The sequence below is a fragment of the Dendrobates tinctorius genome, unplaced genomic scaffold (genome assembly GCF_039654945.1).
Source record: "Dendrobates tinctorius isolate UK_male_01 unplaced genomic scaffold, ASM3965494v1 ptg000138l, whole genome shotgun sequence".
Taxonomy (NCBI): Eukaryota; Metazoa; Chordata; class Amphibia; order Anura; family Dendrobatidae; genus Dendrobates; species Dendrobates tinctorius.
In genome coordinates this window covers 2,042,933-2,070,173 of record NW_027361806.1, presented here as the reverse complement: position 1 = coordinate 2,070,173, position 27,241 = coordinate 2,042,933, and the positions used below count along the sequence as shown (strand labels likewise).

General features: G+C 47.8%; 2 protein-coding genes across 4 annotated transcripts in view; both read left to right on the top strand.

The window, feature by feature from the left end:
• LOC141048616 (cytochrome P450 4B1-like) overlaps window positions 1-1,910 on the top strand; it is a 36,593-nt gene extending 34,683 nt beyond the window's left edge. For all 3 annotated transcript variants that reach the window (XM_073544381.1, XM_073544382.1, XM_073544380.1), the window contains exon 14: window positions 1,619-1,910. In XM_073544381.1, the coding sequence (XP_073400482.1) occupies window positions 1,619-1,796 (178 nt within the window). In that variant the 3' untranslated portion in view covers window positions 1,797-1,910. The remainder of the gene's footprint in view (window positions 1-1,618) is intronic.
• Window positions 1,911-11,055: 9,145 nt separating this feature from the next.
• Window positions 11,056-27,241, top strand: part of LOC141048615 (cytochrome P450 4B1-like) — a 58,183-nt gene continuing 41,997 nt past the window's right edge. Inside the window, exon 1 of the mRNA XM_073544379.1 lies at window positions 11,056-11,250. Coding sequence (XP_073400480.1) covers window positions 11,221-11,250 — 30 coding nt within the window. The 5' untranslated portion in view covers window positions 11,056-11,220. The remainder of the gene's footprint in view (window positions 11,251-27,241) is intronic.

Below are 27,241 nucleotides of genomic sequence, written 5' to 3'. Positions count from 1 at the left end.
ATCTTTGAAGATCTAACATATGCCCCCTACTTCTACATCCCACTTCAGGATGATGCTGTGACTTGCATATGGCTTAACTAGGAAGGTGTTTACCCAATATGAGGCAAAGAGATTGGCAGTTACATGTCGAAACTGAGCACAGAACCTGGTGGTTACAAATCACAGTTGAGGCACAGAGCTTGCAAGTTACTCATAAGTTTTAATTTTCCATGTGAGATGAAATAAGATTAAATGATAGTAGGGCCCCAAACATGAGTGAATAATTTAGTTTATTTTTAATACTGTTGCTTTTTAAGGAGAGTAGGTAGTTAGTTTTGGTTAAAAACTGTATTTTAAAGATATGGCTTTCTCCAAACAACCTAATTATAAAATCTTTCAGATGGCATTGAGATCGACTTCTGGATGGATTTTGCCTGATCCCTACTCGAGATTGTGTTGGGTTTTATAAGTAAAATAGTAGATTTGCCATCAGCTGCAGTTACTTGCCACAACCAAAGTTCATTTTAGCATAAGTTTTTACTATTTTATGTTATATACTAGCTGAAGAGCCCGGCGCTGCCCGGGCATAGTAACTAACTGTGGTTAGTTATAGCAAATTATAATTATCCTCCATCCCATAGTCCCGTGCCCATATACCAATCACACATCCTCCATCCCATAGGCCGTGCCCATATACACCTCATACATATCCTCCATCCCATAGTCGAGTGCCCATATACCCATCACACATCCTCCATCCCATAGTCCCGTGCCCATATACCCATCACACATATCCTCCATCCCATAGTCCCATGCTCATATACCCATCACACATCCTTCATCTCATAGTGCCATGCCCATATACCCATCATACATATCCTCCATCCCATAGTCGCGTGCCCATATACCCATCATACATATCCTCCATCCCATAGTCCAGTGCCCATATCCCCATCACACATCCTCCATCCCATAGTCCCATGCCCATATACCCATCATACATATTCACCTTCCCATAGTCGAGTGCCCATATACCCATCACACATCCATCATCTCATAGTGCCATGCCCATATACCCATCATACATATCCTCCATCCCATAGTCCAGTGCCCATATACCCATCATACATATCCTCCATCCCATAGTCCAGTGCCCATATACCCATCACACATCCTCCATCCCATAGTCAACCATTATGACATCATAATGAGGGGCGGGGCTTGATACACACACACTGTTTCCCCATTATGTAGATATGGGCATTATGACATCATAATGAGGGGCGGGGCTTGATACACACACACTTTTTCCCCATTATGTAGATAGGGGCAAAATTGTTTGGTGAATTGGAACGCACGGGGTTAAAATTTCACCTCACAACATAGCCTAGGACACTCTTGGGGTCCAGACGTGTGACTGTGCAAAATTCTGTGGCTGAAGCTGCGACGGTGCGGATGCCAATCCCGGACACACACACACACACACACACACACACACACACACACACACACACACACACACACACACACACACACACACACACACACACACACACACACACACGCTTGAGCTTTATATATTAGCTTGTACTGGTTATGTATAAAAATAATCAACTAACCTTTATATTCTCTCCCCCAGGAACTGTATCGGACAGATCTTTGCTATGAATGAGATGAAAGTTGCCATCGCACTGACGTTACAGAGATTCCAACTGAGTCTAGACCTCGACAATGAGCCAAAGAAGATTCATGAGCTCGTTTTGCGTTCTGTGAATGGAATCCACGTGAACCTGATAAAAATGGCCAAAGCTTTGTAAAACCTGAAGACTGCAACCTCCGTTATTCAGTCGTGTCTTTATTGTTCATGTTGCACTGCTGCTATTTGTCACACAAATGTGAATTGTAAAATAAATCTAATAATTATGGATTGATCAGATCCTGAAGAATTTTGTGTGATGCAGAATGATGCGCAGACGGAATTCGAAGATCAAAACCTGAATGCATTCTTGTCTGGTATTTTTAGGGTTACTTCACTGATCAATATTTGCAAAGCTATGAATCTTTGCAATATATACCATTACCTTATGTTGCTACATTCTCTAACACGATGCTGAAAGTCCTGTTTTATCTGCCTACTTCAAGCTGCTTTAGTAGCTGCTTTGAACTGCAGGTCTAGCACTAATCCTATATGATACACTATATATAAACACTCTCATTATATGAGCGATGATACACTATATACAAACACTCATCATATGAGCGTGGGGTAGGGGAGCAGAGAAGCTCACACAGTCAGTGTCTGAGAACAGATTGTTGCTAAAACTACAGTCTGTCCAAGGCATCTTTGAAAAGAGCACAAACTAGGCAGATAAACCAGCACTTTCAGCATGATTTTGGAGATGTCTCGTCGCCGTCAGACTCGGGGCCTGCTGTTCCGCCCTCAGCCACTAGGAGGCAACGAACTGTCACGCCGCCCTTGGGCTCAGGGCCTGCTGTCCAGGCCTCGGCCACCAGGAGGTGCCGGACTGAAACATCGCCGTCGAACTCGGGGCCTGCTGTTCCTGCCTCGGCCACTGGGAGGCGCCGTGGCTCGCGCCCGAGTGATGGCGGCAACAGTGAAAGGGCTTCTGCGCAGGCGTCTAGTGGATGCAGACTCCGCTCCTCTGTCAGTCATGAAGGGGTTGGTGCATCATCATCAGGTCTGGTCCTGGGGGCGGTCCTGATGACATCATCAGCCCGGGAGCCTGTGAGGGATGACCGGATCCCTCAAATACCTTGGGACTGGGCTTGCAAGCCGCCGGATATATTCTTGGTTCCCCTGCGTGCTACTTTGTGATTTACTATAGTTTACTCTGACCTCAGCCTGGATTTCTGACTATTCTATTGCCTACCGTTTTTGTACCGTTGCCTTTCTCCCGACCACTGACGCTGTCCTTGGCTTGGATCCCTGACCACTCTTCTGCCTGCTGATTCTGTACTTCTGCTATTCTCCCGGTTTGTGACCTTGGCCTGGATATTCGACTCTGCTACCGCCTGCCGTTTTTGCACCTCTACCGCCCTCCTGATTTGTGACCTTGGCCTGGACTCTCGACTCTGCCTGCCGTTTCTGTACCTCCACTGCTTGCCTGGTTCTGACTACGTTTTTGGCTCCTTCCTGCTTTTCTATTGGTGACCGTTCTGCTCTGGCGCACTGCCCCTATTTTGACAGCGCCTCCTGGGCTCTGTTGTAAATCCAGATCCCTGTATAGGGGTAAAGGGTATCGGGGTTACTCGGGGCGCTGTCTTTCTGCAGCCCAGACTTGCAGACGGATGTAACAGGAGATCAAAGGAAGCATAAACATGTTTTATTGGGATTTTATGTGATTTACCAACACTAAGTAGCAAGTATTTGTGAAGTTTAAAGAAAATGTTGCATGATTTACTAAATATTTTAAAAATATAAATCTGAAAATTATGATGTGCATTTGTATTCATCCCGTCACCTTTTAGGACCAACTTTCGTTGCAATTACTGCTGCAGTCCTTTAGAGGTCTGTATCTATAAGCTTTCCACATCTAGAGGATGACTTTTTTCCAATCCTCGTTGTCCAATAGGTCTAGCTCAGTGAGAGTGGATGGAGGCATCTATGGACCGCAATTTTCAAGTCTTGCCACTGATTCTCAATGGGATTTAGGATTGGGCTGTAACTGGGCAGGGGCTGGCTGGCACTTTTCAGCCAGGGGGGCAATCACAAGGCAGTGGCCCTCCAGTTGCGGTGCTTTTGCCCTGCTTATCTCTGGCCGCTGCATTAAAGAAGCAGAGATAACAGGCTTTAAAAACAGGGTGGTACATAGATATGGGAACAGAACAGAGCTAGCTGCATAGATATGGAAGCAGAACCAAGTTTGCTGCCTACATAGATACTGTAACAGAAGCAAGCTGACTACATAGACACAAGACCGGAACCAAGATTGGTACGTAGATAAGGAAACTAACTGAAGCTTACTACAGAGATATGGGAGTAGAACCGAGCTTACTACAGAGGTATGGGAGCCGAACCAAGCTTACTACCAAGATATGGGGGCAGAACCGAGCTTACTACTACAGAGATATGGGAGTAGAACCACGCTTACTCCAGAGATATGAGAGCAGAACCGAGCTTACTACAGAGGTATGGGAGCAGAACCGAGCTTACTACAGAGATATGGGAGCCGAACCAAGCTTACTACCAAGATATGCGGGCAGAACCGAGCTTACTACAGAGATATGGGAGCAGAATCGAGCTTACTACAGAGGTATGGGAGCAGAACTGAGCTTACTACAGAGATATGGGAGCCGAACCAAGCTTACTACCGAGATATGGGGGCAGAACCGAGCTTACTACAGAGATATAGGAGCAGAACCGAGCTTACTACAGATATATGGGAGCAGAACCGAGTTTACTATAGAGATATGGGAGCAGAACAGAACTTACTACAAAGATATGGCAGCAGAACTGAGCTTACTACGATGATATGGGAGCAGAACCAAGCTTACTACAGAAGAATAGGAGCAGAACTGAGCTTGCTACAGAGATATAGGAGCAGAACTGAGCTTACTACAGAGATATAGGAGCAGAACTGAGCTTACTACAGAGATATAGCAGCAGAACCAAGCTTACTACAGAAGTATAGGAGCAGAACGGAGCTTACTACAGAGATATGAGAGCAGAACAGAGCTTACTACAGAGATATGGGAGGAGAACCTAGCTTACTACAGAAATATAGGAGCAGAACTGAGCTTACTACAGAGATATGGGAGCAGAACAGAGCTTACTACAGAGATATGGGAGGAGAACCGAGCTTACTAAAGAGATATAGGGGCAGAAATGAGCTTACTACATAGATATAGGAGCAGAACCAAGCTTACTACAGAAGTATAGGAACAGAACGGAGCTTACTACAGAGATATGGGAGGAGAGCTGAGCCTTAAGAAAAAAATAATGGAACCTGAGTGCCCCTATCAAACCTAATAATGTCCCCATTTATAACAAATAATGTCCTCTGAGTGCCCACAAAGCTCTGAATATACAGAATGATAGCCCTACATACCACAAAACAAAATATGATGGTCCCCAAAGCCCTTTATTATACATTGAGGACCCCAGATCTCCCTATATATAGTAAAATGGCTACATAGCCCCTATATAAAATAAGATGTTCCCATTGCCCCTAAATATAGTATGATGGTCCCTAATGACCCTATATACAGCATGAAGGTCCCCCTGCCCCTATATATAGTATGAAGGTCCCCACTGCTCCCTGTATATAGTATGAAATCCCCACTGCCCCCTATGTATATACAGTTGAAACCAGAAGTTTACATCCACTATATACTGTGACGACTCCTGGAGTGGACCCTCTGGGTCGTGACACCAACCCTCCCAGGGCGAGCTGACCTAGTGAAGACCACCTCCTATACAGGGAGTGTCAGGGGCAAGCCCCAGGGGGTGAGGCACCACGACTGCTGGCACCAGGCGGCCGGCTCACAGGAGACACGAGTGGGTGAGAGTGTCTGCAGGAACGTGTAAAGTGTGGACACGGGAACACGTGGTATACAGAGACTTCGTTCGTCCGGGTGTGAGTGAAGCAGGAAGCGTGCAAGGAGCACGTCAGAGCACTGAGTCAGGCAGCAGGTGTGCCAGGAGGTGTAACAGAGTAAGAGACTGAGTACAGGATCAGAGTGTGTGCCCGGAGGCACAACTGAGTATAAGACAGAGCACGGAATCAGAGTGTGTGCCAGGAGGCACGACTGAGTATAAGACAGAGTACAGGGTAAGAGCGTGTGCCAGGAGGCACAACCGAGTATGAGACAGAGTACAGTGTCAGAGCATGTGCCAGGAGGCACAACCGAGTACGAGACAGAACACAGGGTCAGAGCGTGTGCCAGGAGGCACAACCAAGTACAAAGCAGAGTGCAGATTCAGAGCGTGTGCCAAGAGGCACAACAGAGTGCAAGGCAGAGGACCTGAGTACAGCGCACAGCCAGGCAGGGACACGCAGACCAAGCCAGGAGCACAACAATAATCAGGCACCTCCCCTAGGGGGAGGTCGTCTGATATAGCACATGACTACTACTGGTTCCGGGTCAGGACCTAGCCAGAAAGCACATGACCACTACAGGTTCCGGGTCAGGTCCTCCATTACCATAGAGAGGACCGAGCCCTATACAGCACTGACAGGAGCGCGCAAGCGCAAACGTGACATGTAGGAGGAGGCCCGGGGACGGGAGCTGCGCGTGCGCACCCTACGGGACCCCCGGAGTGACCGCAGCTCCGGAAGAGATGACGTCGGGACCGAGGTCCCGCCCCCAGGTGAGCACGGCGTGACAGTACCCCCCCCTTTACGCCCCCTCTTTCTAAAACTGTAGAGGAACTTAGACAAAATCTGGGGTGCGTGGATATTCTCCCTGGGTTCCCATGACCTCTCCTCGGGGCCAAAACCCTTCCAATCGACCAGGAACATGGTTCTCCCACTTACCTTCTTCATGGCCAAAATGTCATTCACCTCAAACTCATCCCCCAAGCCAACAGGCTGGGGTGTGTGGCCTGGAGAAGGATGAAATCGGTTAAGAACCACAGGTTTTAGGAGAGACACATGGAAGGAATTGGGAATACGGAGTGAAGGAGGCAGCTTCAATTTGTAAGCAACATCATTAATCCGCCTGAGGACCTCAAAAGGACCAATGTAACGGGGACCCAGTTTGTAAGATGGTACCTTAAGGCGGACGTATTTGGTGGAGAGCCACACCTTGTCACCAGGGAGAAATGGAGGAACGTCCAGGCGCCTCTTGTCAGCGTGTAATTTCATTCTGTCCCGTGCTTTCTCGAGAGCGGTTTTGGTCTCCTGCCATACCCTGGAGAACTCCACAGACTGAGAATCGGCAGCAGGTACCCCCGAGACAGGAAGTACCGGTAGAGGCACATTGAGATGCTGTCCAAAGACGATGAAGAAAGGAGACTTGGTAGACGATTCACTGGAGTGATTATTGTAGGCGAACTCAGCCCAAGGAAGTAGACCGACCCAGTCATTCTGATGAGCATTAGAAAAATGCCGGAGATAGGATGTAAGGATCTGGTTGGTACGTTCCACCTGCCCATTGGTTTGGGGGTGATAGGCGGAAGAGAAATCCAATGACACTTTCATGAGTCCGCATAGAGCTCTCCAGAACCGGGAGGTGAATTGGACCCCTCTATCCGACACGATGTGCTGGGGGAAGCCGTGAATCCTGAAGATATGGGAAATGAAGATCTTCGCCAAGTCAGGAGCAGAGGGTAGTCCGGGAAGAGGAATGAAGTGAGCCATCTTTGAAAATCGGTCTACAACCACCAAGACCACAGTACAACCGGAAGAACAAGGCAGATCAGTAATGAAATCCATGGCTATGTGCTGCCATGGAGCCGACGGAATGGGAAGCGGGAACAGAAGACCGGAGGGTGGTTGTCTGGGTATCTTGTTCTGGGCACAGGACGGGCAAGATGCTACAAAGTCTTTAACATCCTGGGAGAGTGAAGGCCACCAATAATGGCGAGAGATTAAGTCCAAAGTCTTTTTGACACCAACGTGGCCGGCAATCTTGGACGATTGTCCCCAATTTAGCACTCGTTTTCGGTTATTCTCAGCCACAAAGGTTCTTCCCGGAGGTAACGTGGTTAACTTGACAGGAGCCACAGTAATTACTTTGGATAAATCAATGATATGAGAGGGTTCTTCCTCTGCATCAGACAACAGGAATGATCTTGACAACGCATCCGCTCTAACGTTCTTATCGCCGGGCCGAAAATGTAGCTCAAAGTCAAAGCGGGCGAAGAATAGGGACCACCTGGCTTGCCGAGGATTGAGCCTCTGTGCGGACTGGATGTACGCCAGGTTCTTATGGTCTGTGAAGATCTTGAATGGATGTATGGCACCCTCCAGTAAGTACCTCCACTCCTCCAAGGCCAACTTAATGGCCAATAGCTCTTTGTCGCCAATGGAGTAGTTCTGCTCAGTGGAGGAAAATACTTTAGAAAAGAAGCCACAGGTGACAAAACGTCCAGAAGAGGATTTCTGCAGAAGGACTGCGCCAGCCCCAGTAGAGGATGCGTCTACCTCGAGAGTGAAAGGTCTACTAACCTCAGGTCGGTGAAGCGCCGGAGCAGCGGCGAAGGCTTGTTTCAACGACTGGAAGGCCTCTTCAGCCTCAGAGGGCCAAGCCTTTGGGTTAGCTCCCTTGCAGATAAGGGACGAGATGGGGCGAACCAACGAGGAAAAATGAGGAACGAACTGTCGGTAGTAGTTCGCAAAACCAAGGAAGCGTTGGATTGCCTTCACCCCATGGGGCTGTGGCCAATCGAGGACGGCGGACACTTTTGCCGGATCCATGCATAGACCTGATTCTGAGATAATGTACCCCAAGAATGGCAGGGACGTTTGCTCGAAGGCACATTTCTCGAGCTTGGCATAAAGGCGGTTCTCCCTCAGGCGCTGGAGGACTTGACGCACGTTCTTTCTGTGGGCGGAGAGGTCTGGAGAAAAAACAAGGATGTCATCCAGATAGACTACCACGCAGGAGTACAGCATATCCCGGAAGACGTCATTCACGAACTCCTGGAAAACCGCTGGGGCATTGCAGAGGCCGAAGGGCATGACCAAGTACTCGTAGTGACCGTCTCTGGTGTTAAAGGCGGTCTTCCACTCATCCCCGGAACGAATGCGGATCAAGTTGTAGGCCCCACGAAGATCCAGTTTGGTGAAAATTCGAGCTCCTCTAAGTCGGTCAAAGAGCTCCGGGATCAATGGCAATGGGTACTTGTTCTTGACCGTGATATTGTTCAGGCCTCGGTAGTCTATGCAAGGACGGAGGGAGCCGTCCTTCTTTTTTACAAAGAAAAATCCCGCTCCCGCGGGCGAGGAGGACTTACGGATGAAACCTCTAGCAAGGTTCTCCTGGATATAGTCAGACATAGCTTGGGTCTCAGCAGGGGATAGCGGGTATATCCTACCCCTGGGTGGCGTAGAACCAGGAATGAGGTCAATCGGACAGTCATATGGCCGATGGGGGGGCAGAGTCTCGGCCTCCTTCTTGTCGAAAACATCTGCAAAGGACCAGTAAGCCGACGGCAGACCTGTAGGTGCCGGGGATGGACCGGCAGAGTTCATCAGACGGACGGGCAACAGGCACTTCTCCTGACAGAACGGTCCCCACCGGAGTATCTCGCCCAACCGCCAGTCCAGGGTTGGCTCATGAGTCCGTAGCCAAGGGAGGCCTAGAAGAAGTGCGTGAGACATGGTGGACAAGACGAGGAAGGAGATCTTCTCCAGGTGCAGGGCTCCGATCTGCAGCTCGATCTCTACGGTGGCCTGGGTAACGGACTCCAGCACGGACGTACCATTGACCGAAACAATCGACCGAGGAGTCTCCAGGGATCTGACAGGAATCCGGTATTTTTTAACCGCCTCGAGTGTGATAAAATTCCCCTCCGCGCCAGAATCCAGGAAAGCCTCCTCAGAATAACGCTTGGCACCGAGATTCAATACGGACACGAGCAGGGGAGGAGAGGAATCACGTACACCTAGGGAGGCCTCTCCTATCAACCCTAGGCGGAGAAGTTTCCCGGCTTCTTGGAGCAGGAACGGAGGAGGGGAGAGGAGCTCCTCTCTCTGGCTAATTCACGGGCACGTTCCTGAAACCGCAGGTCGATGCGTGTCGCCAGTGAGATCAGATCCTCTAAAGAGGTGGGAGTATCCCGACCTGCCAGTACGTCTTTGATCCGACTGGACAGGCCACGCCAAAAGATCCCTACGAGAGCCTCGTTGTTCCAACCGAGTTCGGAGGCCAAGGTACGAAAACAGATGGCATACTGTCCTACCGGTAGCGTACCCTGATGGAGGTTAAAGAGGGACTCGGTGATAGAGGCCAGCCGACCCGGCTCGTCGAACACCTTGCGGAAGGTGTCCAAAAAGGTGGAAAGCCGAGAGACGAGTGGGTCATTGCGCTCCCGGAGGGGGTTCACCCATGCTAATGCCTCCCCCTCTAAGTGTGAAACAATAAAGGCAATTTGGGCGCACTCAGTGGGATAGTGCTGCGGCAAAAGCTCAAAATGTAACCGGCATTGGTTCAGAAAACCTCGACAAAACTTAGGGTCCCCGCTATATCGGGGTGGCTTGCCGAGGCGCGGTATCGGATGCGGGGCCGAGGACTGGGCAGAAACGGATTGTATGGCCGACAAACGAGACTCCATGGATTTCAAAAAGACCATAATCCTGGTCTGACTCTCCCGTAGGAACACCAGTTCCTTTTGGATGGAGGTGGTGGCACCAGCGGGGTCCATGGCCTGATTATACTGTGACGACTCCTGGAGTGGACCCTCTGGGTCGTGACACCAACCCTCCCAGGGCGAGCTGACCTAGTGAAGACCACCCCCTATACAGGGAGTGTCAGGGGCAAGCCCCAGGGGGTGAGGCACCACGACTGCTGGCACCAGGCGGCCGGCTCACAGGAGACACGAGTGGGTGAGAGTGTCTGCAGGAACGTGTAAAGTGTGGACACGGGAACACGTGGTATACAGAGACTTCGTTCGTCCGGGTGTGAGTGAAGCAGGAAGCGTGCAAGGAGCACGTCAGAGCACTGAGTCAGGCAGCAGGTGTGCCAGGAGGTGTAACAGAGTAAGAGACTGAGTACAGGATCAGAGTGTGTGCCCGGAGGCACAACTGAGTATAAGACAGAGCACGGAATCAGAGTGTGTGCCAGGAGGCACGACTGAGTATGAGACAGAGTACAGTGTCAGAGCATGTGCCAGGAGGCACAACCGAGTACGAGACAGAACACAGGGTCAGAGCGTGTGCCAGGAGGCACAACCAAGTACAAAGCAGAGTGCAGATTCAGAGCGTGTGCCAAGAGGCACAACAGAGTGCGAGGCAGAGGACCTGAGTACAGCGCACAGCCATCAGGGACACGGCAGACCAAGCCAGGAGCACAACAATAATCAGGCACCTCCCCTAGGGGGAGGTCGTCTGATATAGCACATGACTACTACTGGTTCCGGGTCAGGACCTAGCCAGAAAGCACATGACCACTACAGGTTCCGGGTCAGGTCCTCCATTACCATAGAGAGGACCGAGCCCTATACAGCACTGACAGGAGCGCGCAAGCACAAACGTGACATGTAGGAGGAGGCCCGGGGACGGGAGCTGCGCGTGCGCACCCTACGGGACCCCCGGAGTGACCACAGCTCCGGAAGAGATGACGTCGGGACCGAGGTCCCGCCCCCAGGTGAGCACGGCGTGACATATACTGTATAAAAATACAAATCTGCATGTTTTTCTCAATATCTGACATGAAATCAGAATAAACCTTTCCCGTTTTAGGCCATATGTGTCTTTATATAGTGTATGGAAACTTCTGGTTTCAACTGTATAGTATGATGGCCCCACTGCCCTGTATATATAGTATAAAGGTCCCCACTGCACCAAATAGTTTGGTGGCCCCAGTTGCCCCCGTGTATATAAAAGGATGGTTCTAGTTCCCCCATATATATAGTATGATGAAACCAGTTCCCTAATATATAAGTATGATGGTCCCACAGCCCCACATATAAAGTGTGGAGGCACCAGTTCTCCCCATATATATATAGTAAGATATCCCCAGCTCACCCCATATATATGATGACCCCCAGTTCATATATATATATGTATACACACACACACACACACATACATTATATATATATATAGAGAGAGAGAGAGTAGAATGGCTCCAGTTTCCCCATGTATATAGTAAGGTGGCCCTAGTTCTCCCATATATATAGTATGATGACCTCAGTTCCCTCATATATATAATATGATGGCCCCAGCCCCCATATATACAGTATGGTGGTCCCAGTTCCACCCCATATACATAGAAGGATGTCCCCAGCTCCCATATATACAGTAGGATGGCCCCTCAGCCCGTTCATATATAGAGTATGATGGCCGCAGTTTCTCCCCATATATACAGTATAATGGCCCCTCAGCCTGTTCATATATACAGTATGATGGCAGCAGTTTCTTCCCATATATACAGTATAATGGCCCCTCAGCCTGTTCATATATACAGTATGATGGCAGCAGTTTCTCCCCATATATACATTATATCATTACCTCATACAATCAACTCCATTCTAGTTGCTACTGTCCCGGAACTAGAGGAGCTGCTGCTGCCAGAGAGATCTCTGTGCCGGCAGCTCTGTGACTGTCTGCTGGACATCTGTGCCCCTCAGCTAAGTGTCCCCCTGGGATATATATCCCCATGTGATCTCTGTGGCCCCCCCAACTATGTGCCTCCCAGCTATGTGCCCCCTGTGACATCTATGGCCCCAGCTATGTGCCCCCCTGTGATCTATGTGACCCCAGCTATGTGACCCCCTGTGATCTGTGACCCCAGCTATGTGACCCCCTGTGATCTCTGTGACCCCCTGTGATCTCTGTGGCTCCAGCTATGTGCCCCTTTGTGATCTCTCTGGCTCCAGCTATGTGCCCCCCCGTGATCTCTCTGGTGCCAGCTATGTGCCCCCCGTGATCTCTGTGGCTCCAGCTATGTGCCCCCCCGTGACCTCTATGGCACCAGCTATGTGCCCCCCGTGATCTCTGTGGCCCCAGCTATGTGCCCACCTGTGATCTGTGGCCCCAACTATGTGCACCCCTGTGATTCCTGTGCCCCCTATGTGCCCCCCTGTGATATTTGTGCTCCCTTGTGATCTCTGTGCCCCTGTGATCTCTGTCCCCTCCAGCTATATGCCCCTCCGTGATCTCTGTGCCCTTCAGCTATGTGCCCTCCTGTGATTTCTGTGTCTCCCCGGTGATCTATGTGCCTCCCCGGCAATGCCTGTCCCCGCCAGTGCTGTATATCCCCCTTTTTTTGTTTCCTGCTCTACTTACTGTCCAAGCCAGAGACCCACTCCTGTGCATGCCCAACGATGGACGCACCTCAGCTGTTCATCTCCCCCATCTCAGGGACCTGGGTGAGTCCCAATATGGAAACTTTGTATTATGTGTGTGTACAGCCCTTGCACTATCACCTGTATACTGTATATACATTATATAGGTGATACTGGCTGCTAAATCTGTGTATACTCACAGTATCACCTATATAATGTATATACAGCAGTCTATATACATTATATAGGGGATACTGTGACTTATAAATACAATATATGGGTGATAAAATGAAAAAAGCATATACAGAATGGGAGGAATAGGGCTTAGCAACAGCACATGTGAAAAAGACTTGGGTATACTAATAGATCACAGCCTGAATATGAGTCAACAGTGTGATGCAGCAGCAAAAAAGGCAAATGCAATTCTAGGATGTATTAACAGAAGCATACAGTCTAGATCACGTGAAGTCATTATTTCCCTCTACTCCTCTTTGGTCAGACCTCATCTGGAATACTGTGTCCAGTTTTGGGCACCACATTTTAAAAAAGACATCAACAAACTGGAGCAAGTTCAGAAAAGAGCGACCAGAATGGTGACCGGTCTGCAAACCCTGTCTTATGAGGAAAGGTTGCAGGATTTGGGAATGTTTAGTTTGCAAAAGAGAAGACTGAGAGGAGACTTAATAGCTGTATACAAATATCTAAAGGGCTGTCACATTGTAGAAGGATCAACTTTATTCTCATTTGCACATGGAAAGACTAGAAGCAATGGGATGAAACTGAAGGGGAGGAGACACAGATTAGATATTAGAAAAACTTTTTGACAGTTAGAGTGATCAATGAGTGGAACAGGCTGCCATGAGAGTTGGTGAGTTCTCCTTCAATGGAAGTCTTCAAACAGAGGCTGGACAGATATCTGACTGGGATGATTTAGCGAATCCTGCTTTGAGCAGGGGGTTGGACCAGATGGCCCAGGAGGTCCCTTCCAACTCTACGATTCTATGATGACTGATACTGCAGTAGATATGTTACATAGGTGATACTGCACCTATACACACCAGTCACAGTATCACCTACAGTTGTGGCCAAAAGTATTGACACCCCTGCAATTTTGTCAGATAATACTCAGTTTCTTCCTGAAAATGATTGCAAACACAAATTCTTTGGTATTATTATCTTCATTTAATTTGTATTAAATGAAAAAACACAAAAGAGAATGAAGCAGAAAGCAAAACATTGATCATTTCACACAAAACTCCAAAAATGGGCCAGACAAAAGTATTGGCACCCTCAGCCTAATACTTGGTTGCACAACCTTTAGCCAAAATAACTGCGACCAACCGCTTCCGGTAACCATCAATGAGTTTCTTACAATGCTCTGCTGGAATTTTAGAGCATTCTTCTTTGGCAAACTGCTCCAGGTCCCTGATATTAGAAGGGTGCCTTCTCCAAACTGCCATTTTTAGATCTCTCCACAGGTGTTCTATGGGATTCAGGTCTGGACTCATTGCTGGCCACCTTAGAAGTCTCCAGTGCTTTCTCTCAAACCATTTTCTAGTGCTTTTTGAAGTGTGTTTTGGGTCATTGTCCTGCTGGAAGACCCATGATCTCTGAGGGAGACCCAGCTTTCTCACACTGGGCCCTACATTATGCTGCAAAATTTGTTGGTAGTCTTCTGACTTCATAATGCCATGCACACGGTCAAGCAGTCCAGTGCCAGAGGCAGCAAAGCAACCCCAAAACATCAGGGAACCTCCGCCATGTTTGACTGTAGGGACCGTGTTCTTTTCTTTGAATGCCTCTTTTTTTCTCCTGTAAACTCTATGTTGATGCCTTTGCCCAAAAAGCTCTACTTTTGTCTCATCTGACCAGAGAACATTCTTCCAAAACGTTTTAGGCTTTTTCAGGTAAGTTTTGGCAAACTCCAGCCTGGCTTTTTTATGTCTCGGGGTAAGAAGTGGGGTCTTCCTGGGTCTCCTACCATACAGTCCCTTTTCATTCAGACGCCGACGGATAGTACGGGTTGACACTGTTGTACCCTCGGACTGCAGGGCAGCTTCAACTTGTTTGGATGTTAGTCGAGGTTCTTTATCCAACATCCGCACAATCTTGCGTTGAAATCTCTTGTCAATTTTTCTTTTCCGTCCACATCTAGGGAGGTTAGCCAGAGTGCCATGGGCTTTAAACTTCTTGATGACACTGCGCACGGTAGACACAGGAACATTCAGGTCTTTGGAGATGGACTTGTAGCCTTGAGATTGCTCATGCTTCCTCACAATTTGGTTTCTCAATTCTTCAGACAGTTCTTTGGTCTTCTTTCTTTTCTCCATGCTCAATGTGGTACACACAAGGACACAGGACAGAGGTTGAGTCAACTTTATTCCATGTCAACTGGCTGCAAGTGTGATTTAGTTATTGCCAACACCTGTTAGGTGCCACAGGTAAGTTACAGGTGCTGTTAATTACACAAATTAGAGAAGCATCACATGATTTTTCGAACAGTGCCAATACATTTGTCCACACTCTTTTTTATGTTTGGTGTGGAATTATATCCAATTTGGCTTTAGGACAATTCTTTGTGTGTTTTTTCATTTAAGACAAATTAAATGAAGATAATAATACCAAAGAATTTGTGTTTGCAATCATTTTCAGGAAGAAACTGAGTATTATCTGACAAAATTGCAGTGGTGTCAATACTTTTGGCCACCACTGTATATGGTGCCCACAAAACTGTATGGTGGACTATGCGGTGTCCATAATACTGTATGGAGCAATATATGGGCTTGTTATTCTGTATGGAGCGCTATGTGGTGCCCACAATACTGTATGGAGGACTATGTGGTGCCCATAATACTGTATGGAGCAATATATGGGGCTTATTATTCTGTATGGAGAAATATATGGGGCTCATTATTCTGTTTGGAGGGCTATGTGGTACCCATAATACTGTATGGAGAAATATATGGGGCTCATTATACTGTATGGGGCAATATATGGGGCTCATTATTCTGTATGTAGCAATATATGGGGCATGTTCTGTATGGAGCACTATGTGTTGCCCATAATACTGTACGGAGCAATATATGGGGCTTATTATTCTGTATGGAGCAATATATGGGGCTCATTATACTGTATGGAGCAATATATGGGGTTCATTATAATGTGTGGAGGGCTATGTGCCTGTGGTGCCCATAATACTGTATGGAGCAATATATGGGGCTCATTATTCAGTATGGAGCAATATATGGGGCTCATTATACTGTATGGAGTAATATATGGGGTTCATTATAATGTGTAGGGGCTATGTGGTGCCCACAATACTGTATAGATGGCTATGTGGTGCCCATAATGTTGTATGGAGCAATATATGGTGCTCATTATTCTGTATGGGGCAATATATGGGGCTCATTATTCTGTATGGAGCAATATATGGGGCTCATTATTCTGTATGGAGCAATATATGGGGTTCATTATAATGTGTGGAGGGCTATGTGGTGCCCATAATACTGTATGGAGCAATATATGGGGCTCATTATTCGAAAGGTGGGTGGTAACAGTTGCCCTGATTGTATGGACCAGCCATAATGTTAAGTGTGTAACAGTACAGACGCGGAGGGCTAATGGATGCATAAAGCATGTGGGAACATGATGCAGGGAACCTGGTTATGGTAAAAACTTTTGGCTGTGCCACATAGGGATAGTTAGGTTAATGTGTTGAGGCGGTAGGCCAGTCTGAATAAATGAGTTTTCAGGGCACGCTTAAAATTGTGGGGATTGCGGACTAATCGTATTGACCTGGGAAGTGCATTCCAAAGAATTGGCGCAGCACGTGTATAGTCTTGGAGACGGGAGTGGGAGGTTCTGATTATTGAGGATGCTAACCTCAGGTCATTAGCAGAACGGAGGGCGCAGGTAGGATGGTATACTGAAACAAGGGAGGAGTTGTAAGGTGGTGCTGAGCCATGAAGAGCTTTGTGGGTGAGGGTAATAAGTTTGTACTGGATTCTGGAGTGGATGGGTAGCCAGTGTAATGACTGGCACAAGGTAGAGGCATCGGTGTAACGATTGGCGAGGAATATGATCCTGGCAGGAGCATTCAAGACAGATTGGAGGGGGGAGAGTTTGGTAAGAGGGAGACCGATTAGAAGAGAGTTACAATAGTCCAGACGAGAATGAATAAGAGAAACAGTAAGAGTTTTTGCGGAGTCAAAAGTAAGAAAAGGTCGAATTCTAGAAATGTTTTTGAGGTGCAGATAACAAGAGCGAGCCAGTGATCGCATGTGGGGGACAAAGGATAGCTCGGAGTCAAGCATGACCCCAAGACAGCGGGCATGTTGCTGGGGAGTAATAGTGGAACCACACACGGAAATGGCAATGTCGGGTATAGGTACATTAGTAGCGGGAGCAATGGCGGATCTTAATAGGGGCGGATGGGGCGGTCGCCCCGGGCCCATGGTTTTTTGGGGGCCCAGGGGCAGGGGCAGGGGCGGGCTGGGCCGGGTGTCAGAGAGGCAAATGCCCCCCGGGCCGCTCCCCCAGCACCTGTACAGTGCCGGCCGTGCCCTGCGCTGTGACGCCGCCAGCAGCAGACAGCCGCCCGCGTCACATTCTATGAGGCCGGGGCGGGGAGCTGTGCACGGCCGTCACCTTGACGGCTGCTCAGCTCCGGCTCCCTCCGGCTGTACTTCCGGGTCAGATGTCGGGCGTGCGCGATGACGTCATCGTGCACGCGCCGACATGTCCCGGAGGATGCTGAAAGCAGAGGCGCTGCTGGGAAGCGAGCCGGCTGTGAGGTAAGTATGGGGAACTTTTTTTTTTTATTTATAAAATGAATTAAGTGGGGGAGGGGGTGAGTGGGGGCTGTACACAATGAAGGGGGGTGACTGGGGCCTGTATATGATGATGGGGGTGACTGGGGGCTGTATATGATGAAGGGGGGTGACTGGGGGCTGTATATGATGAAGGGGGGATGAGTGGGGGCTTCACAGGATGAAGGGGGGATGAGTGGGGGCTTCACATGATGAAGGGGGGTGAGTGGGGCTACACAGGATGAAGGGGGTTGAGTGGGGTTGTACAGGATGAAGGGGGGTGACTGGGGGCTTCACAGGATGAAGGGGGGATGAGTGGGGGCTTCACATGATGAAGGGGGGATGAGTGGGGGCTTCACATGATGAAGGGGGGATGAGTGGGGGCTTCACATGATGAAGGGCGGTGAGTGGGGCTGCACATGATGAAGGGCGGTGAGTGGGGCTGCACATGATGAAGGGGGTGAGTGGGGCTGCATATGATGAAGGGGGGTGAGTGGGGCTGAACATGATGAAGTGGGGGATAAGGGGGACTGCACATGATGAATTAAGGGGTAAGTGGGACTGCACATGATGAATTAAGGGGTAAGTGGGACTGCACATGATGAATTAAGGGGTAAGTGGGACTGCACATGATGAATTGGGGGTAAGGGGGACTGCACATGATGAATTGGGGGTAAGGGGGACTGCACATGATGAAGTGGGGGTAAGGGGGACTGCACATGATGTGGGGGTAAAATTAACTGCACATGATGATGGAGGAGTGGGGCTGCACATGAAGTTGGGGGGGAAGGGGACTGCACATGATGAAATGGAAGGGGGGATAAGGGGCTGCAAATGATGAAGCGGCACTGCAGATGAAGTGAGTGGGTGATAGGGGACTGCAATGGATGAAGTAAGGGGACTTCAAATTAAAGTGGGGACATTAAAGTAGATCCCCTATGGCCAGGATCACGTTGGGCGATTTTGTGCGTATTGGCCGTAGGCCTACAGCTTATGTGCAATGTCTTTTTAGGCCATGTCCACACGTGGTGGAATGGTGGCGGGTTTTCCGTATGGACCCGCAGCAAACTCAAGTGCTGCGGTCCGTACGGCTGTCAATTCCCGCACGGGGACCGCAGAGCTCAGGTGGGAAGGGGGGTACAGGGGCCCAGGTTTTATGAACAGCCCCGGGCCCATAGTCCACTTAATCCGCCACTGAGCAGGAGGAAACACAAGGAGTTCAGTCTTTGACAGGTTCAGTTTCAGATATAGTGAGGACCTGGTGTTAGACACAGCGTTTAGACAATCGCTGTTTTTTTCTAGGAAGGCAGGCGTGATGTCAGGAGAAGAAGCATATAATTGGGTGTCATCAGCATAGAGATGGTACTGGAAACCAAATCTACTGATTGTTTGACCAATATGGGCAGTGTACAAAGAGAAGAGGGGGGGGCCTAGGACTGATCCTTGAGGAACCCCAACAGTAAAGGGAAGATGAGAGGAGGAGGAGCCAGCAAAAGATACAGTAAAGGAGCGGACAGAGAGATAGGAGGAGAACCAGGAGAGAACGGTGTCCTTGAGGCCAATGGAACAGAGCATAGTGAGGAGGAGCTGATGATCCACAGTGTCGAATGCTGCAGAGAGATCCAAGAGAATTAGCATGGAATTATGACCATTTGATTTAGCTGTTAGTAGATCATTAGAGACTTTAGTGAGGGCAGTTTCAGTGGAGTGTAAAGAGCGGAAACCGGATTGGAGAGGGTCGAGAACAGAGTTTTCTGAGAGATAGCGGATAAGACGGGAGTGGACCAGGTGTTCCAGGAGTTTAGAGATGAAGGGAAGATTAGAGACAGGTCTATAGTTAGCAGCACAGTTTTGGTCGAGGGATGGTTTTTTAAGTAGTGGATGTATGACGGCATGCTTAAATGAGGAGGGAAAGATACCAGAAGAGAGGGAGAGGTTAAATATTTTAGTTAGGTGAGGGGTGACAGCAGGGGAAAGGGGCTGGAGTAGATGTGACGGAAATGGGTCACTGGTGCAAGTGGTTGGGCGAGAAGATGCAAGGAGCCTGCTTACTTCTTCTTCTGTGACTGGTTCAAAATCAGAGAGTGAGCTAGATGCAGTGAGGGAGGGAGGACAGTGCAGGGTATGAGGTGATTGGGAGATAATTTCCTGTCGGATCTGGTCATTTTTCTTTGAAGTAATTGGCCAGATTGTCAGCTTGAAGCTTCGTGGTTGGGGCCTGTACTCTTGGGTTGAGTAGAGAATGAAAAGTGTCAAATAGACGTTTCGGGTTATTGGACAGTGAGGTGATGAGGGTGTTGAAATAGGTTTGTTTTGAGAGGTGAAGGACAGTGTTGTATGTTCGAAGCATAAACTTATAATGGATGAAATCTTCGGGTAGATTGGCTTTTCTCCATAGACGTTCGGCGCACCTGGAGCACCGATGCAGGAAACGTGTTTGCAGGGTGTGCCAGGGTTGTCGCCGTCTGTGTTGTGGTGTTCTACTTATAGGAGGTGCAAATTCATCCAGGGCAGTTTGAAGTGTTTCATTGTAATGCTTCAATGCAGAATCAGGACATGAGAGGGAGGAGATAGGGGCCAATGATGACTACAAGTTCTTCATAAGTTTCTGGGTGTTAATGGCCTGTATGTTTCTATAAGTATGGACAGTGGGGGTGACCTGAGTGGCCTGGCAGTTCTTGATAGAGAATGAAAGAAGGTTGTGGTCAGAGAGCGGGAGAGGGGAGTTTGCAAAATCATCCACTGCACAAAGCCGAGAGAAGACCAAGTCGAGGGAGTTTCCGTCTTCATGCGTTGGAGAATTAGTAAGCTGCAAAAGGCCAAACGAGGAGGTTAGAGATTAAAGGTGAGTAGCAGATGGGGAGAGGGGAAGAGCAATGGGGATGTTGAAATCGCCCATGATGAGGGTAGGGATGACACAGGAGAGAAAATGTGGAAGCCAAGTGGCAAAATGATCCAGGAACTGATGGGAGGGGCCGGGAGGACGATATACCACCGCCACTCACAAGGAGAAGGGGGTGTAGAGTCTGACGGCATGGACCTCAAAAGAAAGGAAGACAAGTGAGGGTACTTGAGGGATAACCTGAAAGGTACATTTTGGTGATAGGAGCAGACCAACGCCTCCACCTGCTCTATTGTCTCATGTAAATGGCGGGATGAAGTCTATAGGGGGTTATTTATACCCTTAGACTTCATCCCGCCATTTACATATGTACCAGGGAAATGTTGCACCTTGCTATAGGGGGCTATTTTAGCCTCACCATGCATGTATTTGTGTAGGTCCATCAAGATTTGATATTACGGGACACATAGAGGCAATTGTATGCAACCTGTTATAATCTCTATATAGACTTGACATCTTAGGTCTAAAAAGGTGGAGCATTTTGAGGAACTACATATATGCCGTTTGCCTTTATATACTATATGCTATGTATATCTGTAATATTGTTTATATAGTGTATTGCCCTATCTAGCCTTTAAACACATGTTATATGTACATCAAATCATATTATTTACTGAGTCTGCAAAAGATGTTTATTATGGTATGCTATTTATAGGCCTATAGGGTTGTTTTCAACAAGCCACTTATTCAGGAGTGTTTGCGATATTGGCTCTATTTTGAACCTAGATATATGTGTATGTCTGTATTTTTGCCTAATCCTGTTTCAGGTGATCCCCTTTTGTGGCCTATTCCTTTTCTCTCTTTTGCATATATTGCAACTTGTTTGTATAGGTCAGGTTTGGATCCCTGTTTATATGTCAGTGGTGCCCCCGAGTGGCTTCTTGAAGAGGGGGAAACAGAGCCAGCTTCAGAAACAGACCAAGACTCACGACCAAGACGATCTATCAAACCAACCATAAAGGTCATCGAAAACTATCACAGTACAAAGGATGAGTTTAATGACAACCTGGACAACCTATAGGAACGAGTCACCTCCCTCATGTCAAGCATCCAACGCCACAAAAATGATGTAGCGAGTCTACAGGACACTATAAAACGGCTAGACACGGCCCACGGAAGATACAAGAGACTATCCGCAAGGTACGTTGCCTTCCTAAAAGACTCTAATATTGATGAAGCCTCATCAGAATTAAGCAAAGTGGATTCCAAAGAAAGAGAAAGGGACGCCGCTATGCAAGACGCCAAAGATAAAGCGGAGCTCTGTATCGCTTATCTGCAAGAAGCTGGATCTCACAGGTCAGGCTCATCCAGACACTCTGCTTGGTCATACAAATCATCCTGCTCCAGAACTTCAGCCCTCAGCGACAGAATCCTAGAGGCCCGTTTAAACACAGAACGATCCAAACTAAGACGCTCCTACACAGAAAAGAAAACAGAAGCAGAGGCAGAAGCCAAGAAAGCAGAGGTCCAAGCAAAGATTCTTCAAACAGAAATGGAGGAAAAAATTGCATTAGCTGAAGTGAAAATACTTGAGCAACCAATGAATCAAAACCTCGACCCGATTTGCCTACCACCACTGGAAGAAGAGGACCCAGGTGTCCGTACCAGTGATTACGTGCAGAAACAGATCTCTGCAGCACACACCTTCTCCAGTGACGTTCAACCCACCAATCTGGAAACGTCCAAGTCAGCCCAACTTACGGTGCCAGTGTTACCCACAGCATCTGCAGAGACCCAAGACCAACACCATAATGTGTCCCCTCAGGTGCAGCAATCATCACAAGACGACCATAAGATGCACTCCAGTCCATCTCCACAGTTCAAGCCACAGTCATCGAAATCTCCAGAGGTTAAACCACAGCTCAACCCTGCAGCAACATCATTCTACCCGGGAACAATTCACCCTTCCACGCCACACAGCTTATAAGCCCGAGAGGCAACACAAGCTAACATGGTAACAAGGAGTGAAGGATCAGATATGCCCGAGTTAGCCAGGTTTATGGTGAGCAAAGATCTAATCAGCACCAGCCTCTCAAAGTTTGACGACTGTGCAGAGAACTACAGAGCCTGGAAAGCAACCTTCAAGGCCACCATTGCTGACCTCAACCTATCTGCAGAATGGGAGCTCGACCTCATGGTAAAATGGTTTGGTCCTGACTAGAGTTGAGCGATACCGTCCGATACTTCAAAGTATCGGATCGGAATGGATCGGCCGATCTTAAAAAAAAGTATCGGTATCGCCGATTCCGATACCGGAAGTCCCATTCAAGTCTATGGGACTTCCGGTATCGGAATAAGAAAAACCCTGTTTTTGCCTTGTACAGCCTCTCTGGGGTCTGTACGGGCCTTTCGGGGGGCTGTGCCGGCCTGCCAGGGGGTCTGTGCAGGCTCCGGTGGTCTGTGCCGGCCTGCCGGGGGGCTGTGCCGGCCTGCCGGTGGTCTGTGCAGGCTCCGGTGGGCTGTGCCGGCCTGCCGGTGGGCTGTGCCGGCCTGCCGGTGGTCTGTGCAGGCTCCGGGGGGCTGTGCCGGCCTGCCGGGGGGCTGTGCCGGCCTGCCGGGGCGCTGTGCAGGCTCCGGGGGGCTGTGCAGGCATCGTCCGATGGGACTACAAGTCCCATCGGGCGATGCCTGCTACCATGACAGTGATTGACACATTAGCCAATGATGGGACAGTAGTAGTCCCATCATCCGGCTAATGTGTTGAATGTAAAAAAAAAAATAAAAAAAAAAATTACATGCTACATACATGCTACATACATACAACATGCATACTACATACATGCTACATTCATACTACATACTACATACATACTACATGTAACATACATACTACATACACTCACTGGCCACTTTATTAGGTACACCTGTCCAACTGTGTGTTAAGACTTAATTTCTAATCAGCCAATCACATGGCGGCAACTCAGTGCATTTAGGCATGTAGACATGGTCAAGACAATCTCCTGCAGTTCAAACCGAGCATCAGTATGGGGAAGAAAGGTGATTTGAGTGCCTTTGAACGTGGCATGATTGTTGGTGCCAGAAGGGCTGGTCTGAGAATTTCAGAAACTGCTGATCTACTGGGATTTTCACACACAACCATCTCTAGGGTTTACAGAGAATGGTCCGAAAAAGAAAAAAAATCCAGTGAGCGGCAGTTCTGTGGCCGGAAATGCCATGTTGATGCCAGAGGTCAGAGGAGAATGGGCAGACTGGTTCGAGCTGATAGAAAGGCAACAGTGACTCAAATTGCCACCCGTTACAACCAAGGTAGGCAGAAGAGCATCTCTGAACGCACAGTGCGTCGAACTTTGAGGCAGATGGGCTACAGCAGCAGAAGACCACACTGGGTACCACTCCTTTCAGCTAAGAACAGGAAACTGAGGCTACAATTTGCACAAGCTCATCGAAATTGGACAGTAGAAGATTGGAAAAACGTTGCCTGGTCTGATGAGTCTCGATTTCTGCTGCGACATTCGGATGGTAGGGTCAGAATTTGGCGTAAACAACATGAAAGCATGGATCCATCCTGCCTTGTATCAACGGTTCAGGCTGGTGGTGGTGGTGTCATGGTGTGGGGAATTTTTTCTGGGCACTCTTTGGGCCCCTTGGTACCAATTGAGCATCGTTGCAACGCCACAGCCTACCTGAGTATTGTTGCTGACCATGTCCATCCCTTTATGACCACAATGTACCCAACATCTGATGGCTACTTTCAGCAGGATAATGTGCCATGTCATAAAGCTCGAATCATCTCAGATTGGTTTCTTGAACATGACAATGAGTTTACTGTACTCAAATGGCCTCCTCAGTCACCAGATCTCAATCCAATAGAGCATCTTTGGGATGTGGTGGAACGGGAGATTCGCATCAGGGATGTGCAGCCGACAAATCTGCGCCAACTGTGTGATGCCATCATGTCAATATGGTCCAAAATCTCTGAGGAATGCTTCCAGCACCTTGTTGAATCTCTGCCACGAAGAATTGAGGCAGTTCTGAAGGCAAAAGGGGGTCCAACCCCTTACTAGCATGGTGTACCTAATAAAGTGGCCAGTGAGTGTATATACTACATGCAACATGCATACTACATACATGCTACATTCATACTACATACATGCTACATTCATACTACATATATACTACATGCAACATACATACTACATATATACTACATGCATGCAACATACATACAACATATATACTACATGCATGCAACATGCATACTACATACTGTATATACTACATGTAACATACATACTACATATATACTACATGCATACTACATACATGCTACATACTACATGCATGCAACATGCATACTACATATATACTACATGTAACATACATACTACATATATACTACATGCATACTACATACATGCTACATACTACATGCATGCTACATACATACTACATGCATGCTACATACATACTACATACATACTACATGCATGCTACATACATACTACATGCATGCTACATACATACTACATGCTACATACATACTACATATATACTACATGCATACTACATACATGCTACATACTACATGCATGCTACATACATACTACATGCATGCTACATACATACTACATACATACTACATACATACTACATGCATGCTACATACATACTACATGCATGCTACATACATACTACATGCATGCTATATACATACTACATGCTACATACATACTACATATATACTACATGCATGCTACATACATACTACATGCTACATACATACTACATGCATGCTACATACGTACTACATGCTACATATATACTACATACATACTACATGCATGCTACATACATACTACATGCATGCTACATACATACTACATGCATGCTACATACATACTACATGCATGCTACATACAATACATTCATACAATACATACATAGACATACACGCAGCAATGGCATAAAGTGAGACTAGGGACTTTTTTTTTTAAGTGGCGGAGGAATACAGTGCGGAAGGATACCTACCTTCCGTCATTGGATTCCTGCAGCCCGTAGAGAACGGCAGCATCAGCTGATGCTGCAGTTCTCTACCCAAGATCGTCGTGGGACACACTCGTGGACTGCTTCGGATCATGGGTGAGTATTTTTGTGGTTTGTTATGTTAATATTTATTCCGTAAAAGACAATGGCTTCGGGGAACAATGTGACAAGTATTGGTAAGTATGTTACTCTATGTTATATGTACTGTATGTCTATGTATGTATTGTATGTAGCATGCATGTAGTATGTATGTAGTATATATGTGGTGTGTATGTAGCATGTAGTATGTATGTAGTATGTATGTAGTATGTATGTAGCATGCAGTATGTATGTAGCATGCATGTAGTATATATGTAGTATGTATGTAGCATGTAGTATGTATGTAGCATGCATGTAGTATGTATGTAGTATGTATGTGGTATGTATGTAGCATGTAGTATGTATGTAGCATGCATGTAGTATGTATGTAGTATGTATGTAGTATGTATGTGGTATGTATGTAGCATGCATGTAGTATGTATGTAGTATATATGTGGTATGTATGTAGCATGTAGTATGTAAGTAGCATGCATGTAGTATGTATGTAGCATGCAGTATGTATGTAGCATGCATGTAGTATATATGTAGTATGTATGTAGCATGCATGTAGTATGTATGTAGCATGCATGTAGTATGTATGTAGTATGTATGTAGTATATATATATATATATATATTTTTTTAACATTTAACACATTAGCCGGATGATGGGACTACTACTGTCCCATCATTGGCTAATGTGTCAATCACTGTCATGGTAGCAGGCATCGCCAGATGGGACTTGTAGTCCCATCGGACGATGCTTGCACAGACCCCCGGACATCAGCACAGCCCCCCGGCAGGCCGGCACAGCCCCCCGGCAGGCCGGTACAGACCCCCACAGGGTGCACAGACCACCGGCAGGCCGGCACAGCCCCCCGGCAGGCCGGTACAGACCCCGGGCAGTCCACACAGCCCCCCGGCAGGCTGGCACAGCCCCCCGGCAGGCCGGCAGAGACCCCCGGAAGGCCCGAAATGACGGCACATCATGATGCGCACACACCGCGCATCATGATGACGTCATTTCGGCTGTCAATCAACTTTGAACTTCCGATTCCGATGCCGACTTCCGATATTGAAAAAATATCGGAAGTCGGTATCGGAATTCCGATACAGCAAGTATCGGCCGATACCCGATACTTGCGGTATCGGAATGCTCAACACTAGTCCTGACTCCACAAATCATATCAAGAGTTTTCAGACCGTCTACGTGGGGCAAGCTGAAGCAGGTCTCGCTGCTGCCTGGCTGAGACTCGAAAGAACCTATGGCAGTGCTGAAGCCATAGAAAAGTCCCTATTCAAGAGACTGCAGAACGTTCCAAGCAGCGGCGGACTGGAACACCTTGGGCCCACCAGAGAAAATCATTCTTGGGGCCCACTATGTAGCTGCATAGAAAGAAATACAAGACCACCTATTATGCTGTAAAACACGCTAATATTCGGGTATAATATAAGGTAGAACATATCTTAATTATGTAGCAGGAGTTGGGGTAGCCTCCCTAATAGAATATAAATATAAAGCAGCATCCTCAAATAGTATAATGCAGCCTCCTCATAGA